General features: G+C 37.5%; 1 protein-coding gene across 24 annotated transcripts in view; it reads left to right on the forward strand.

Moving 5' to 3' along the window:
* The window catches only part of Orp8 (Oxysterol-binding protein-related protein 8), a 420,271-nt gene that overhangs the window by 224,313 nt on the left and 178,458 nt on the right, over positions 1–17,500 (forward strand). Inside the window, exon 1 of one of the 24 annotated variants that reach the window (XM_067111138.1) lies at positions 6,618–6,678. The exons of 21 other annotated variants lie outside the window; for them this stretch is intronic. Coding sequence is in view for 2 of the 3 variants with exons in the window: in XM_067111137.1 (XP_066967238.1) it covers positions 6,974–7,043 (70 nt within the window). In the remaining variant the exon portion in view is untranslated. Of the gene's footprint in view, positions 1–6,617; positions 6,679–6,897; positions 7,044–17,500 lie in introns of those variants that run through there. 2 more of the 24 variants (XM_067111137.1, XM_067111134.1) reach the window with 2 other exon arrangements.

Raw genomic sequence — 17,500 nt, forward strand, 5'->3', positions numbered from 1 at the left:
GGTCGGTGACTTGTGACAATTAAATTTAGGCAGTCATACTAACGAGTCTCAGTATCCACAAACAATGATCTTTTGCCTTTATACATCACCGTTCTCATCATTCTTAACAATTGAAGAATGGTAAGTTCTCAAACTGAGCACGTAAGTGGTGCGTCAGATGGTTAAATATGATTTTGGACGCAAGTAAGTGGTCTGGCTTAACTATCGGGTGACAACCTCTGAAGAAAATTTGAGCCAGAGTAAATAAAGGAATTTGACCTCACACCTCGTTATCTTGCGTTCCACAATGATGTTTAACAAGAGAGAAAACGAATCTGAAATAATCGTCTTGTGACACCGTTAACGAGGTAATTCTTTTTTCAAAGTCTTTTTTGAGAATACGATTCTTCTGCGGAAAGTTGAATAGCTTTCATCATAATCCTGTCACTTAACGATCCCCGAGTCCCATCCAGATTTGAGAAAATTAATTCGCGTGGGAATAAATCTATCGGATTTCGCCAGAAATGATTCTCATTACGACCATCCGCTCCCTTCCAGATGTCAAGAATTCAATTCTTGTGGGAAAGAATGTATCGGGTTTCGCCTTGGTCGATCCTCGTCGTAATTCCTGGTTCTTTCTAAGGTTTTCTGTCATCATTTAGAAAACTGTTTCTCTTTCCACTTTCTTCTTACGTCATCCTGAACCTTCCTGGTTTCGTGCAAGCAGCAAATCTCGAAGGAATATCGGAGTGCTTTTCTTTCCAAATTAGGTCTTTATCTTGATTCATTTTTTTTTTATTTCCGATTCTCTAATTGGACAGTGTTGGCACTTTATTTAATATGTATTTTTACATTTCTCTCAGGCATATTTTTGTAATGGAATAGAAAATGACCTGTCCCTTATTCGTTATTCTTTATTTCAAGTGTGATTTTACAGAGAAGAAAATTGGTGTTTTCCCCAGAGTAAGTCCTTGCCATAACCTGTTCTTATCCTTGATTTCAAGAGGTGTCGTTCATGTTAACTATAGATTCTGTCAACTTTTCACTTCCATCTTTGTTTTGAGTTGTTCAGTAATTTTAAGTCTATTGAAGGTGGTGCCTTTGTGTTCTCTTCTAAACAGTTACTAGAATTTTTTATGAGCCTGCTCTATGCTTGCGTGAAACAACGGCCTCATATCTATCCATATCTCTTAAGATACAGATAGAAAAAAAGATTTTATAAACCAGATTTTTGATTACACCAGAATAAATATGTTGCCCAAACCCTCAAATTGCCATTGGCCTTGTAGGTTGAGCCCGGAGAGGTAAGATGTATGTAGATTCATCAGATGAGATACTTACAGTTTATTACAAATAGGCAAAAATATTCGTTGGGAATGTATATTAGATCAGTTTCTTTTTCCATCCTTCCTTTTATTGCTTTTATACGTATGTTAGCTGATAGCGAAGTTTGTAACACTTGTCGATTCTTGGCTGGGGAAAATGCACGTATTAATTACAATTCCCCGGGGTGTAAGTTATTCCCAAGGGAAAGAATCAAACCCAAATGGTACGGGTTCGAATCCTGGCCGTAGCAGGTGCACTTATCTTTCATCATTCTCTGTAGGTACAAGCTGTTCGCAAGGTCAAGTGAATTCGTTATGTGATATTTGTAGCTTAACGGCCCTCATTTGTCGAGTATTGTAGGAACCACTGTTTTTCATACATAGATTCATCGTATAGTGACCATAGACCCGTGTTTATGCCAGAACGCCCAGATTTAAATTTTTAGCTCGTAAGACATGGCACCATAGCTTGATGATTTAAAATTTACGTTATTAATTATCGTTGAATGGGTTCGTGGATTTTTAACTGACAATAAAAAAGATGCTTCCTCTCCACTCAGATAGTCGAGATGTGATACGAAGAAAAAGACAACTTTAGGGAACAGACTGTCCCTCAGTGATATGTTGAATTCAAATGCTTTATGATTAGATTCCCTAATCGTTGTAGTTTTTTTAAATGTAATTAAAAATAGATGAAGAATTTTAGGTATTGGCGTAATGACAACAAAGCTTAACGTACTGTCTTGATTTGCAAGGTAGGTAGGGACCCCCGCCGGACTTGATCTCATGGACCCTTGCACCGGTGACCTTGACTTATTCTTCTGGGTCACATACGTAGTTAATCGCAAAGATTAAGCCAAAAATTTAGTTCAATATCCAATTCAATGTATCTCAGAAATAACTTAAGGGGAATTATAAGTGATAAGTTCTTCGTCACCAGTGCAGTGGGATTCGAACAACTGCCTGGTTTCGAAACAACGAAAATACAGTGACTGTGACGAAGCACTTACCGCCTAGAAGTTCCCTTGGGTGTAGGTGATTCCTGAAGTATAGTGAACTGGATAATAACGGACATTTGTGGTTTAATATTTATGCATATAAAAGATGTTACGGTGTCTGTGACAAAAATTCATACCTATTATCAGCAGTGAAACTATTAATAAAATAATTACTGTGGAATATGAATGGGAATCAAAATTGTAAATACCGCTGTGTGAGAACTAGTATAAATTTAGTTTAAAACTGGCTAGTTACCTAATGTTTGGCAGGATGAAAATTTCTTTTTATTTCAGGCCTTATATATTTCCTAGTGATTTTAGGTTTGTAGTTGATTGTACTCAAGTTTAGATAAAACGTTTTACTGGGAATTTTGATTTTAGTCTGTATTTGTTGATCTGTAAGAAAAAAAAATACTCCTAAACTGCCTATAGAATGTGGTGAAGATTCTCATTAACTGTGCTACAAAATTATAAGTGTGGGACGTAAAATGGAAACTGTCTGATGAAACACACACAAAATGTTTTCCCTTAATTACAAAATTTCCTTTGAGCGTTAAACGTTCAATAACACATTATTCGTAGCATGTGGAGTCTTTCTTTATCAGTCTTAGACTTTATCTAGGCTGTCTTATCATCAGTATCTTCCGGGAATGGAAAGACTTTTTTATTTCTAGTAGTCTAACGTAAACAGATTCAAACTTATAATATTGTGGGTCAGCGGTTTTCATTTATATTCATGATAAAAATACTTAACGAAATCCTTCTCGCGTCCAGTCAGGGTTATTGTCTTGATATTGAAATGATATTAAATGAAGTTTATATATTTATATTTTTTGTCTCAATGATATTCTCGTATTGGAAAAATCCAAGGTTTATTGTGTGTTGTTCTGCATTAATTGTCTCTTAAATAATTATATTGCGGCTCGGTTATTATTTCCTCTTTGTTTTGAAATTGTTTTTTTTTTAAATCGGTTATTAGGTTGGGCTGCCAGTTCAAGAATAACGTTTATAACATATGACTTCCAACATTACGTAACTCTCTCTCTCTCTCTCTCTCTCTCTCTCTCTCTCTCTCTCTCTCTCACGTGGATTTTTGAGAAATGAGGTCTTAGTTGAAATTTACTTTCAGATGTTCGTTTAAATACTTTTTTCATTCTTCTTACTGAAAACTGCCGTTGTACACTTAATTGCCTGATTATATGTATATATATGTATTATATATGTATGTGTTTGTACTGTATATGATATGTATTAATATATATGTATATATATATATATATATATATATATATACATATATATATTTATATACATGTGTACGACAGAGAGACTGTCATTAAATAATTTAGTTGATTAATATGTTTTATTCATTCACTGATTACACAATAGTTTTGCATATCTTATGTGATATTTAGCTGGTCTCAATGTGTTGTTGCTTAGCCATGTCTGTTTTCCGAGAAAGAGCATACCATTATTTCAAGAGGTCTTCTCGTTGTTAGTTTTTCTCCATCCCTTCCTTTAGACAACTGGGGAAATCTATTTTATTCTACTTTGTTGGGTCGCGTTGGCTGGTCGACGGATATAATGCCCTGGAGTTGGTGGAATCATCGTTATTTTATTTGGATGTTCCGAGGCCATTATCTCTCGTCCGGTCCAGTTATTCCAGCATTTGCCCCACTTTATCTTACTGCTGTTCCTCGGCGCCTTCGTCTCCAGTTCTCCATTCCTTTCCAGTATCTCTTTTCTCTACTTTTCCTTGTCGTCGATGTCAGTGACCTGAGCATCGATACCAGATGAAAGAATCAATGTCTTGGTTCTCTGATTGTCATTCGTCTTCATTCCTGCTGCTTCCAACGTTTTCTCTCTTCCTTTTCTACCCGCGGTAGTTTTGTCATCTCCACTGCTGTGACTTTCAGCAAATCGTGCCTTTTTTTCGGTGTCCCCATTTATTTCAGAGAGAGAGAGAGAGATTTTTCTCGCCAGGTAGTATATATACTCTTGTTGGATGGCTCTATTGATTTGGGGGTTAATGTCTGAGAATTGGACACCGGATATCGAATTCTCCTTTGTGGTATCGGCGAAGGAAAGGGAAAAGAGATGACAGACGAAAAGGAGAAAATGAGAATCTCTCTCTCTCTCTCTCTCTCTCTCTCTCTCTCTCTCTCTCTCATTTTAAACGCGGTTTCGTCCTTGCATGAAGCCGCATTATGGATCGTATTTTATGTAATAATTCTTTAACAATGACTATGAAATAGACTTCCTTTTCATTGGAGCTCAATTATGAATTTTTGTACGGAATACTTCGGTATTTGTTTGGGCGTCCTGGTCGTCTGAGTCTCACGCAAACATATCATATTGAAAATCGGCATGATTTTGCGTCAGTAGTGCTATATGCCTTGAGGAGTTTCAGATGACCTGTTGACATGAAAACTGCGTAAACCGTGATGCGTTATTGTTTAAATACGAGGTTGATGGCTCGCGCTGGAACCCGGCGCTGTCCGTCATGTCTCCCTTCCTACCGTCATGTCCGCCCCCACCCGGGGCGGACAAACAGGTTTGCAGGAGGAGGGTGGATGTGTCATTCATGTCTTCCCTATCCTCCTGATCTCCTCCCTACCCCGCCCCCACCCGGGCTGGAGAAACAGGTTTGCAGTAGGAGGGTGGATGCGTCATGTCTCCCCTACCTTCCCGATCCCCTACCTACCTCGCCCCCACCCGGGAAAGACAAACATGAAAGATCCACTCGCATTTTATTATGATAGATTTTTGGCGTGTATAAAGCGATATATCTCATGCGCAGGATGTTAAACACTCATACTATTATAAAACTTACTGAACCTTTTGCGTTTTGCACTACCCCAGGTAGACATGAAATGTTTTTGTATCTGAAATTATGTAGTTGCGTATGACAACAGTTGTGGACATGGACGTCATGCCTCATGGAAGTGTGATTCCCCCTGAGAAAAAAAAGGCTTTTGCCTGCATGTCGTATCTCTCTGTTAGTATAGTTTTATTTCATTATAAGCACATAAACTCAAAAATGATCTTTGGCAAGTGTCGCCATTTTTTGTAGTTGTATGGAAATTTTTCTAGGTATATCTAAACCTCAGTAAATGCAAGTTATGTGGGTTTGTTATTTAGATTCGGTAAATGGTGACCTTACATGTCCCCCATTGTATGGAGGCATGTGGAAATCATATTCATATATGGAAAGAAATAGAATAATAGACTTCTTTGCTTGCATAGACATATTTCGGTGGATATTGTTTGTCCTGGGAAAAAAGTATCGTAATTGCTTAGTCTCTCTCTCTCTCTCTCTCTCTCTCTCTCTCTCTCTCTCTCTCTCTCTCTCTCTCTCTCTCTCTCTCTCTCTCTCTCTCTCTCTCTCTCTCTAAACTAAGTTCAACAATGAACACCGTCTATATATAAGCCACTTTACTTTTATTCAATAACCTTTTCTTTGTCATTTCATTAGAATTGAAATTATGATTTAACCTGTCCGTTTGAAGTTTATCATTGTTCTCCGCTTTTTAGATTTAATGATTTTTAATCTTTTTCCTTGTCCTCCTTTGAAAACAGATTGGTATATGCATTCTATTTTCAAACTACTGAGAACAATGTGATAATGATTAATTAAACGGTTTTATTGTTCTTTGTCAGAAAACGTTTGGTTTTGGATATAAGCAATATGTACCGTTCTTCGGTTCGTGTCATTTGAAGATTTAAATAAGTCGCGGGTTCAGTGTTGGAAATGTCTGATGGGTAATAAGAAAACTCTCCTATTTAAAACAACTTAACTTTGAAAATAACATTTTGGAATATTATGGTTGAGGATTTTTTTTTTTGAGTGTTGAATACACTTATTGTGTAGCAAGGAAATTAAATATAAATTTATTCGACGTCCTATATTACAGAGTCAAAGTCTCTGAGTCATTTGTGTTTATATATAACTGCGAGAGAGAGAGAGAGAGAGAGAGAGAGAGAGAGAGAGAGAGAGAGAGAGAGGGGGTGGGGCGGCCATATAATTACACAGAGAAGAATGCACTCGCAATTATTAAAGCTCTTGGATAGCGAATACCAGAATCCTTGACCACTTGCATCTCCAACATGAGTGTGTGCACGTATGCATGTCATTTTTACATATGTGCTTGTATACGTTATGTTCGAGCGTGCGCACGTGTGTGTGTGTGTGTGTGTGTGTGTGTGTGTGTGTGTGTGTGAGTGTGTGCGTGCGTGCGTACGTCCGTGCTCCCACTGGCCTTAGACCCAGTTGACTCGGAGACTCCCCTCACTCGCTAGTCAGCCGGGTGGCTGTGTGGTCAATAGCTCTCAACCCCTCTCGTCTTATTTCACTCGCCTCTGTGCCAACGACCCGTGTACGGATATTGGAGTTCATTTTACCTCATTTTTTTCCATTTAGTGCTTGTGGTGGTGGCAACTTGTTTTAAGCCTGGCTTTTACTCCTTTAAGGAAAAGAAGAAGTCTCAGCCATTTCTTACTGGTTTGTAGTGGTGGTTGTGAATCAACAGATGATGACGTGATGAATGGCTCGTGTTTTGTTATTAATAATGAAGCCGTCATGTTTCATCGTGACGTTAAATGATTCCGAAGCTTTTCCTTCGTGATTCTTGTCGTGTCGGCAACGCCCAACTGCTGACGTGAGAGTACGAGATGCCTTCTACGAGGAAAAGCTCCTTCTCGGAAGATCATAGGAGTCGCATCACGCCTGTTACCTACGGCCGTTAGTTTGAATAAGTCCTTGAGTATACGAGAATGTTTATAACAGTTTGTATGCGTTTGTGAGAACAAGTGTTGTACTTCAAGCATAGTTGCCGACATACATACTCACGTTGTTGTGTTTGTGTTGTGTATTTACCTACGTGGTTATCATCTTAATATTTACTGTTTCTATAGTTGTGTGTGGCTGTAGATATTTGTGTTCAAGATAGATTTCCAATTCACGGATGTTCTTCCGAGTGGATTTTAGTGATTAGACTTAAATACTTTTTTTCCCTCTATATTTGATTTGTGTAGTCTTTATTTCTTTATGTAAAATAAATTTGTTGTCGTCAGTCAAGATCACCTGATAGTTGCCATCACAGCCCCTCCTCATCCAAATCGCCCTCCCCTCCCCCTCCCTTGTGTTTCGTGGGCATGCTTTCAAGTGGCCATATAAACCTAGTGTTGATTTTCCTTGATTTTATAACTTACCCACCCTTTCATAAAAATATATGAATAGCGTAAATATACTGTAGTAAGTGTAATCCTATGTAAGTATGGAATCCTGCTATTGCGAATGGTCTGTGTAGGGTTAGTGGCAGGATGAGGTGGTTTTTAGCAGCCTCTGCTAAATCAGTGGTGAGATGTTGAGCGTTGAGTCAGGTGGTACTTCGCATTTTTTCAGAGGCTGGGGTCTCTTGCAAAGGGCCCAGACGAACTTTATTTTTAAAAGCTGAGTGTCCTGAAGCTTCATAATTTCAGTAAAAAGCTAAGTATATCTTAGTTTAACCAGACCACTGAGCTGATTAACAGCTCTCCTAGGGCTGGCCCGAAGGATTAGATTTATTTTTACGTGGCTAAGAACCAATTGGTTACCTAGCAACGGGACCTACAGCTTATTGTTGAATCCGAACCACATTATAGCGAGAAATGAATTTCTATCACCAGAAACAAATTCCTCTTGTTCTTCACTGGCCGGTCGGAGATTCGAACCCGCGACCAACAGAGTGGTAGCTGAGAACGGAACCCGCTCACCCAGCGAGGAACCATAATTTCAGTAACGCAACTAAATAATGACACCGATATCAGTAACCATTGATAGTAAGATGCACGTTAATCTTAAATTGATAGGACCATTAGGCTATTATTATCATTCACCTGCGCTTCTGTGGTATAGGTAGCAGTGAGCGCCAGGTGGTATTGGCAAGAATGGCTTCGTGCCAGCTGCCGGTAATTCGGGTGAGCCAGCCGGACGCCATTCAGCATCCAGCTGTCACTGTCAGGTTCAAAGAAAAAGGGGAGCGAAATATTACGTCTAGCGTCGAGCCCCTGTCTTGTTGTTCGATCTTGCTACATCGGGATGTAGTGGAACTTATTGCAGACACTGTTCGGACATAGGATGAACGTAATTGCATCGTCAGTAGTGAGTTGATGAGTTTCTTGCTTATTTGAAATGGTAAGTTGATGGATGACGGGAGAAACGTCATAGTTTATATAACCATATCATGTCTAAGGGGAAAAGGGTGAAGGAGCTGCGAAGGGAAATGGACAGTGTAGAATCCCAACGCAAAGTCAAGAACCGCCGATTAGAAGAATGAAGCCTGTGAAGGTATTAAGGGAACTGAGACGGCGGCGAATAAAACTTGGCTGGAGAACAAAAACCGTTCCATTACATAAGTTTTATTTTATTTACTTATTTGTGAATGGCCGTGTCTCTCTTGAGTTCTGCTTCTTTGGCGAGTTATGGTTCGAGTTTTGGTTCCCAAGCCGTAGTCAATCAATAGTTTGTTCTTATATCGTAGGTGTTCTTATGTCGTAGGCATTTCTCTATAGTAACTTTAGTTGTACATCGTGTTCCCAGCTCCTTGTATTGAAATTCCTGTGGAAGAACTAAACTACTGGAAAAGTTACTGGTGGGGAATCTTTTAATGAGGACTTCACTTCTGAGGGAAGGCTTATATGCTTCAAGGATGAATATTATTATTTCCGTATGAAAAGCCCCGTGTAAAACAGAATTTTTAAGTGTACATTAAAGTTCCTTGAGTTTTGGAAAGTTAAGTAACTTTAGAAATATTGTAAGAATGTATTTCGTTAATGTTTAAATTTAAAGATTATATAAATAGGGAGGTTCAGTTCAGAGTTCGGAGTTAAGTGCGATATCTGTGGAATATACGACGTAGCCGAAGTCAAGAATTTATTAACTCATTTTATTATTGTGTTAGTTGCAATTTTACATTCCTCTAGAATATATTCGAAGGAAATATTTGCAAGACCCAACACGTTCTTATCACAAAAAAAAAAAAAAAAAAAGTTCCTCCGTTTCAGGATTGAAGTAATACAGGAATTTTCTCATTGTTGTGTTTAAGTTCGGATTGTGTGTGAGTGTTGCTTGGTTGTGTGTATAGCCCTAATGACCTCAGTTACTACACATTTTTTGGAATCACTTGTCAATACAAAGCCTAAGACCCATTCGAAGAAGCATATGAAGAAATTCGGACGTCTGTGTAAGGATTCGAGTCCTCGCCACATTTGTATGGAAAAGTCTAGCCTTAACCACTCGACTATAGTTAACATATATATATATATATATATATATATATATATATATATATATATATATATATATATATATATGTGTGTGTGTGTGTGTGTGTGTGTGTGTGTGTTAAATATATTTGTTTTTATTTAATATGCTGATATGCGAAAATTTGTTCTTGAACGCTATGCTGTTATACTTGAATTTAACCTGAAAAAAAAGTAATATTTATTAGGCAATAAGCTCATGTCGAGAATAATAAACCTGAAACCCTACACAGCAAATTGGACCTTCTTAAAATGAATTTTTTTTTTTATTTGTGATCGTTTTTTTTTCTTTTTCTTAAATCTTTGATCGTATTGGGCTTGGAATAGGCCTCATAACCGTCCCTCATTTCGGAAAGTGCTGTTGCATAACGATCGCCGGGGTATGTTTTATGGAAATCCAGTCGTCACAAACAGCTGGGACCAAAGTGCCGTTTTATTGCCTCCTACAAGGCGATGTATTGATCTTCACGGAATCTTGCTTTTTCCATATGAACAACGTTCATTTGAGAATTTTTTTTTCTTTTTTAAATGTGTTGTAAACAAACTTGGTTGTAGTCGGTTTGGTTGTCTGTGTTAATAATATTTCTTTCAGATTTTAATATCTCAAATTAACAATGCGTCAGAATTTGCATATTCAGTTTAGTTTTAAGGACTTAGTAAATATGTGGCCAAGTCGTGATTTCTTTATGAAAAATATATGTGTGCCTAAGTCTTGGTGTCTTTCTATTGCAAGAACATTCTCTCTCTCTCTCTCTCTGAACACACGTTTTTTAACAAAAAGACGCCGGTACGAATATTTTTCCGCAATTTGCATTACAAAGTGGTTACTTCGTTATAAAAGCACTATAAGTATGAAGAACAGTGCTAGGATTTTAGAAATTGATCAGTTTCCGAAGAAACAGTCATTTTGATGGGCATATAGTGATCTCAGGTTCTTGGAAAGTGTTATTTTCTCATTTTTTGACATTGCTCCAGTAACCCCTCGTTTTAACCTTCGCCAGGTTACTTCTTAGTGGAGTCTCTCTCTCTCTCTCTCTCTCTCTCTCTCTCTCTCTCTCTCTCTCTCTCTCTCTCTCTCTCTCTCTCTTGCATAATGTATTTGATTAGCAGTGTGCCCCTTTAAGTAAAAACTGTGTTAGATTTTTAGTTTTTGTATTAGAAATCATAATTATATTTCTTGCTCTTTATTGCTTTAATTTGACGTGACATTGGTTATCCTGGCTAATCGAATATATCGGCAGCGAAGTCTCATGTTATTCAAGTTTTGTTGGATAATTATGAGCACGAATTAAATCTCAGAATTCATACTGGTTGATTAGGCCAATAATGAACGGTCGTTACTTATATTAATTTGCACTATTCATTCTAAAGATGATTTATGCAGTTAATTGTTTAAGGCCGTCTCCTACACAGTTGCTCGTGAGCGCCTATGGTCTGGCAGTGGTCTTTCACAAGGTTAAAATCTTATTACGAGTTTAGGTCTGACTCTGTAATACTTCGTCTTACATCTAGCAATGTTAAGACTTCTCACCACTTATAGAGCATATTTGCCGATTGTAAATTCACGTGCAGCTGATTTTACTTGTTTTAGTTTTCTGTAAAAGAAAACTATTAAGATGGTTGTCGGTCCGTTGCACTTTTTTTTGTCTGCCCTCAGATCTTAAAAACTACTGAGGCTAGAGGGCTGCAAATTTGGATGTTGATCATCTACCCTCCAATCATCAAACATACCAAATTGCAGCCCTCTAGCCTCAGTAGTTTTTTTTTATTAAGGTTAAAATTAGCCATGATCGTGTGTCTGGCACCGCTATAGGTGCCAAGAACACAGTCCACCACTGGACTGTGGCTGAAAGTTTTATGGGCGCATTTTTTACTAGTTTTTCTAAAGCTCCATTTTCCTTGCTGTTTCCTCCTCAACTTCCATAGCTCGTGGTTCCTCGTTGGCTTAGTCGGTAGAGTTGTCGGCTAGCACTCTGCTAGGCCCGAGTTCGAATCTCCGGCTAACCAATGAAGTATTAGAGGAATGTATTTCTGGTGATAGAAATTCATTTCTCGCTATAATGTGGCTCGGATTCCACAATAAGCTGTAGGTCCCGTTACTAGGTAACCAGTTGGTTCTTAGCCACGTAAAATTAGTTAAATCCTTCAGGCCAGCCCTAGGAGAGCTGTTAATCGGCTCAGTGGTCTGGTTAAACTAAGATATACTTAATTTTTTTTCCATAGCTCGTTCCCTTGCTTTGGTGATATTCTTAGTCCGTCTTTTGTTCCGTAGCTATGCTCAGTAAGTTAGCTTCTTCACTTTCATGCCAGTGTTGTATTGCTGATAGTTTTAGTCATTATTTTCTTTGTTTTTTTTTTTTTTTTTTTTTTAGCTGAGTAATATTCTTAGATGTGCCATCCTTGGATTTTTTTGGGCAAGTCTCTCTTAAACTGGGCCATCCGGATTCCGATTAATTGGTCACTTAAGAAACTTTTGTTTTTAGAAAATTTGTCGTTTTCGTATGAATAACATTTTTAAAGTATGCAGATTTTTATTATGAGTTTATTATTAACTCCAGTTGCATTGTATGAGATTGTAATGAGATTGTAATGAAAATGTTCCAAAGAATTTTCTCGGCGAGTCGTTTGCTCAAAAGGTGTTTTTTCCTTTTATTAAAATACTTGCTTTTCTAAAACTACTTTTTACTTGCTTCCATCTTACTTTTCTTGTCCGTAGTATTCTGAGGTATTAAGACATGTTCCGCAAAAAATTTAAAATGCTAGAATTTTTCAATAAAATTGGTTCTTCTTGTCTGTTACTCATTATTAAAACAAGTTCATTGCGTTCAACAATATGTTCCGTAAACGCAAACACATCTGTATAAGCCGTTATATATGTACAAAGTGCAGGTTTAGCAAATGTGATGATTTCCTATTAAGTATCCCAGCTGCTCAAATTTCATTTATGAATGAATCTTCCGTGAAAGTAATTTTGAGAAATTTCAGATTTGAATTAGTCTTACTAAGTGGATTGCACCACAATCTCCAAAATTACGTTGGTTCCCACAATAACCCGGTAAAAGTATTGTCAGTTATTCAGAATCAAGAAATGCTGTGTTAATTGTGTATACCGATTCTTGGAAAAATTCATTTTAGAAAATAAAACGGACCAGTTGAAACTTTTGTTTAACCTTATTGGAATTCTATTCTAGTTTAACTAAGAATGCGAGAGTGGTACGTTTTTTTGCCCTCGTCAAGTTATTTATTACTGGTTGTAATTTTAATTAAAATGATTTTTCTGTTGGAGAATGCTTAAACATCTGATTGAAGTGCAGTAGCTTACGAATCAGACTTAGGCTGGTGGTAAACAGTCATAATTTTTGTTTTTAAGTTTTTGTTTCTCTCAGATGAATGAGTTTAAATTGTGTAAATTATGATGTAGTGTGAATAATGTTTTGTTTGCGCTTGTGCCGTATATAACTGGTAAGCAAACCTTGAATGGCGACTGTGTCCACGTCCTTTTGTTGATGCTTGGTAAATCTTGTTTTATTTGGAAAGATGCTTGGAATTCTGTTTACATTCATACCTCTGGATGTTTTTTCACACTGTGCATGTCTCTGAAAACGCATGTACTTTCATGGCAACTGAATTCTAGGGATTACAAAATTTTTGGTATGTAATAGGACAGTGTAACATTCCGGTTTCTATTTTTTTTTTCTAACAGTCGCAGTTATATTTGATTTGAACATATTTTTTTTAGCTTTCTCTTCTACTACCGGCGATAAACTAAAGCAGTTAGATTACTTGTTAAGGATTTATTATCCGTGTCAGAGTAATTGAAATGACTTTAGCCTTTGTATCAAAGATATTTCATCATTTTACCGTGAAAGTTATGTAAAACATATAAACTTGAGCTGAATAATTAGAAGCGTAATACAGTCTTCAGTTGTTTTAAGAAAATGTTTTTACGTTTTTTTGCAGTATTTATTTTTGCATCCACTCTGTGCAAACTCTCTTTTTTGTTTATACTGTCTTACGACTACGTAGTTTTCTGTAAATCCTTCGTGAGTGAGATGGTAAAATTTATTAGATGCTAATAAATAAATCTTCACATTATCCACTTCCATGACACTGTGTGATATGAAATATAACGTGGTGGAGGTCGTGGTTTCGTAAATTGTTGTATGACGCATCCAATCATATTCAATGTATGTAGATAAAGTCTGGCTTATTCAGATAGGTTTTGTAAGAGAGAGAGAGAGAGAGAGAGAGAGAGAGAGAGAGAGAGAGAGAGAGAGAGAGAATTGCTTTTGTGACTAAATCCTTTAGCCTCATTCATTTTATCTCCCGTATTTCAGAATGAATATAGAGGAAGGCTTTGGCCAAAGGGTTGAACACTGGCGTGGAGATTTGGAACCTAATTGGATAAGGCTGGAGGGGGATATGTGTTGTTTCCACGGGTACCGAAGGGTAGGGGGGGTGGTGGGAAACGACGAGGACGTCGAGAGGAAACCACCTGCGATTGACAGATGGCTGCTCTTCTTTGGCGACCCATTCCGAAGAGCCCACCTTAAGCGTCTCTTGGAGCATGTGATTCTGACGGGCAGGAGGAGATTCTTCTTGAAGGATTCTTCTTTCTCCTTCGTTTCGGGTCCGTCTCTCTGCGGTCTGGAGGGATTTGGCATCCGGTCGCTATTTGGATACTTGTCTCTGCTGAAAGAAAACTTGAGTTGGCTTTATTTCTTTCTGCGTTTGGTACGTGATTTTTTTATGGGAGGATTAAAAACATTAAAAAATAGGAAGATTAAGTTAATAGTATATACAAAAATATTTTGTGTGACTTGCCGCGTTTTTATGGGAATGATTGATGAGTTTGTCTCTCAGGAACGATAAGTGGATTTTAGGTCCTTTTTCCTTGAATATTATGCCCTTATGGAGTTTTTTAAAACGTCCGCGCGCACATGCGCGTGGTTTTGTGTTCATACGAATGTATATTTATTTCGTGTTGTGGCTAATAGTGTAGGGGACTACAAGGGAAAATACGTTTCAAGTTCATTGGTTGGATAACCTCTTTGAGGAAATAGTTGTATGACCTCTGTGAGGGAATATTTTGACAATTTTTGGTCATTAAGTTCAACTCTAGCAGATGATGGTTTTCTTTTTTGCCATTTGTTTTCATTTTATCAAATGAAAAGCATTTATTTTATTAAATGAAAAGTTATGTCATTAAATGAAAAGTTTTTACTTTATCAAATGAAAAGTCATCTCACTGTCGCAGCTTCACTTTTTTCTGTTCTGTTAATCACCTATGGAGAACAGTTTTGCCGGAGCCAGATTCATATTCCACTCTCCAACTTCAGAATTTTGCGGTGAGAGTTTACGCCACTGCCTGGTTTATAATATATATATATATATATATATATATATATTATATATATATATATATATATATATATATATATATATATATATATATATATATATATATACATATATCTGATTGAAGAATTGATGTTCGAATTTTGTACTACAAAGGAGTGAAGCATTTCAGTTTTGGGCTTAATCCCAATACTATATTGCTGGCAGTTTGGATTCCATGCTAAAGTATTTGTATTATTGATTCGAAGCATTTTACCTTAGACCATGAATGGGAAAATTAAGAATAGTTTTATTCAAGAACTAACTGCATCTAAGGGAATGTCACCATGCATCAGATCACAGCTGGATTCTCGCCTAGTTTCGAACAGTAGCTGAAGAATGAACGTCATCGTTGATTTCTAATTTCTGAACTCCGTGGTGCACTGTAGGCATTACATAACGGTCTTAGCAGCATCCCTTCGGCCCCTTAGCTGCAACCTCTCTCATTTCTTTTACTGTAGCTCCGTTCATATTCTCTTTCTTCCATCTGACTCTCCACCCTCTCTAAAAATTGTTTCCTAGTGCAACCTTTCAGTGCTGAATGACCTCACAGGTCCCAGCACTTGGCCCTTGGCCCAAATTCTGTATGCTATTCTATTCTATTTCTAATTTCTACAAGAAAAAAAAGTGAAAATTCTCCAGAATACAGAACTAACGATTTTGACTGTTTTGTCATCATCACCATCTTAATAAATCAGGATCTGCCTGGCCTTGTCTTGGTTTCTCATGCAGACACACATTCAGCAAAAATTTTCTCCATTTCTTCTTGTTAAACCATAATTGTTCTCTACTTTTCTCTACTTGACATTTCCAGTTGTCATGCTGGAAACTCTCAATAAACCAGATATCTACGCAACCCCTGTGCTAGACGAGATAAAAAGACTAGCTTTTGTCTTCTACACTGATCGAATTCATTGTCTTCTACACTGATGGAATTCATTGTCTTCTACACTGATGGAATTCATTGTCTTCTACACTGATCGAATTCATTGTCTTCCACACTGATCGAATTCATTGCATATTTATAAAGCAAAGCGGATCTGGCATGACGAGCAATAATTTTCTCGTGCTTGTCTAGCCGAGTTGAAATATTCATTAACCTTACATTATGCAGACGCAATGTTCAGTGAATTATGCACAGCGGAATGCCTCTATTATTACACAACATGTATTATTCCGGGCAGTCAAGAAAGCTCAGCATTATGTAAGAGAATTGCTATGATATCTCGAGAAAGGTGCATGACAGATCTAGAAAGTGACTTGAATGGCCGTTTTGCTATTTTTCTCTTTAGATGTGTTGCTTAATAGTGCGTGCTTCAGTTAATGGGACCGGGGCGTAGTTTTAAGATGTTGTCTGAGTTTGTCTGCGAGTACTTCGGCAGGAATGTACGTAAATTAGCAAATACTGCCGTTGTTCTTACTGTTCGAGTAGTCTAGATTATATACCACGCTTATGCGCAGCTCGCTACTACTACTCCTCTCATAGTAGTAGTAGTAGTACTAGTAGTAGTAGCAGTAGTAGTTGTTGTCCTGCGATGTGACTCGATAAAGTGTGAGTATTGCGGCGTGAATGATCGTTAGTTTTCGTGTTTGTTTACAGTACAAGTAAATACTCGTTTCATTCATTGCTTTTGTGGCCCATGGTAGAGTGTTTAAGTTATGTCACGTAAATAATTAACTTAAACGAATTATGAGATTTCATCTTGACTATGGCATTCCGTAGCCCATTTAAATTTGAGGTCGCTATTCGTTTGTGTCCACGAGAGAGGTAAATCCGGCTCTTGCAATTCGGATTAAAGCGAGCTGTCGGGGCACGGAGGGTGACTATTAATCGTGTTAACCAGAAAGGTAGATTGTGGTAGCCGCTAATAGTCATTGCAGTAGCCTCTTTGTCATTTTTCCTTGTGTATAGAATGTTCTTTGGTGATTGATTTCCATGGCATAATGGATATATGGTTATGTCTGAATATTCTCCCAACAGATGCAACGTTGAATAAGGTTGTTTTGTATGTGCCCTTCGGTAGTCTGCGTATCCACACGATATTGTTTTGTTGTGACTGCAGTCTGTCATTTGTGAATTCATGCATTGTTATAGTAACCGTAGAATGGTACCTCCTAGGAATTTAAGCATATTCTAGGATTTATGGTAAGACCTTTTGCTGTCTTAATGACAAGTGAAAATTGTGTGTATTGTCAAGATTCGTTCTCACAAGAGGAAACGCTCATGAAGAAAGATAGTATAGAGTTAAACGTTCTGTACTGTGAAAAGTATAATTACAATAACGTGCATTTTGCGCCTTTTCTTTATTTTTATTCTTTATTTTTAATATCGTTGAGGTATCATGATGTAACAGCGTGGTTTCACGAAGTGAGATGGGCGGGAGAATGGGTAGATGGATAAGTGGGTGGCCGGGTAAGGTAAAACGTCGTACGTCCTGATCACTAACACAGGTGGTTCCATTTCTGTGTGTAACATGGTGACAGGCTGTGCTGATGGTA

The sequence above is a fragment of the Macrobrachium rosenbergii genome, chromosome 11 (genome assembly GCF_040412425.1).
Source record: "Macrobrachium rosenbergii isolate ZJJX-2024 chromosome 11, ASM4041242v1, whole genome shotgun sequence".
NCBI lineage: Eukaryota > Metazoa > Arthropoda > Malacostraca > Decapoda > Palaemonidae > Macrobrachium > Macrobrachium rosenbergii.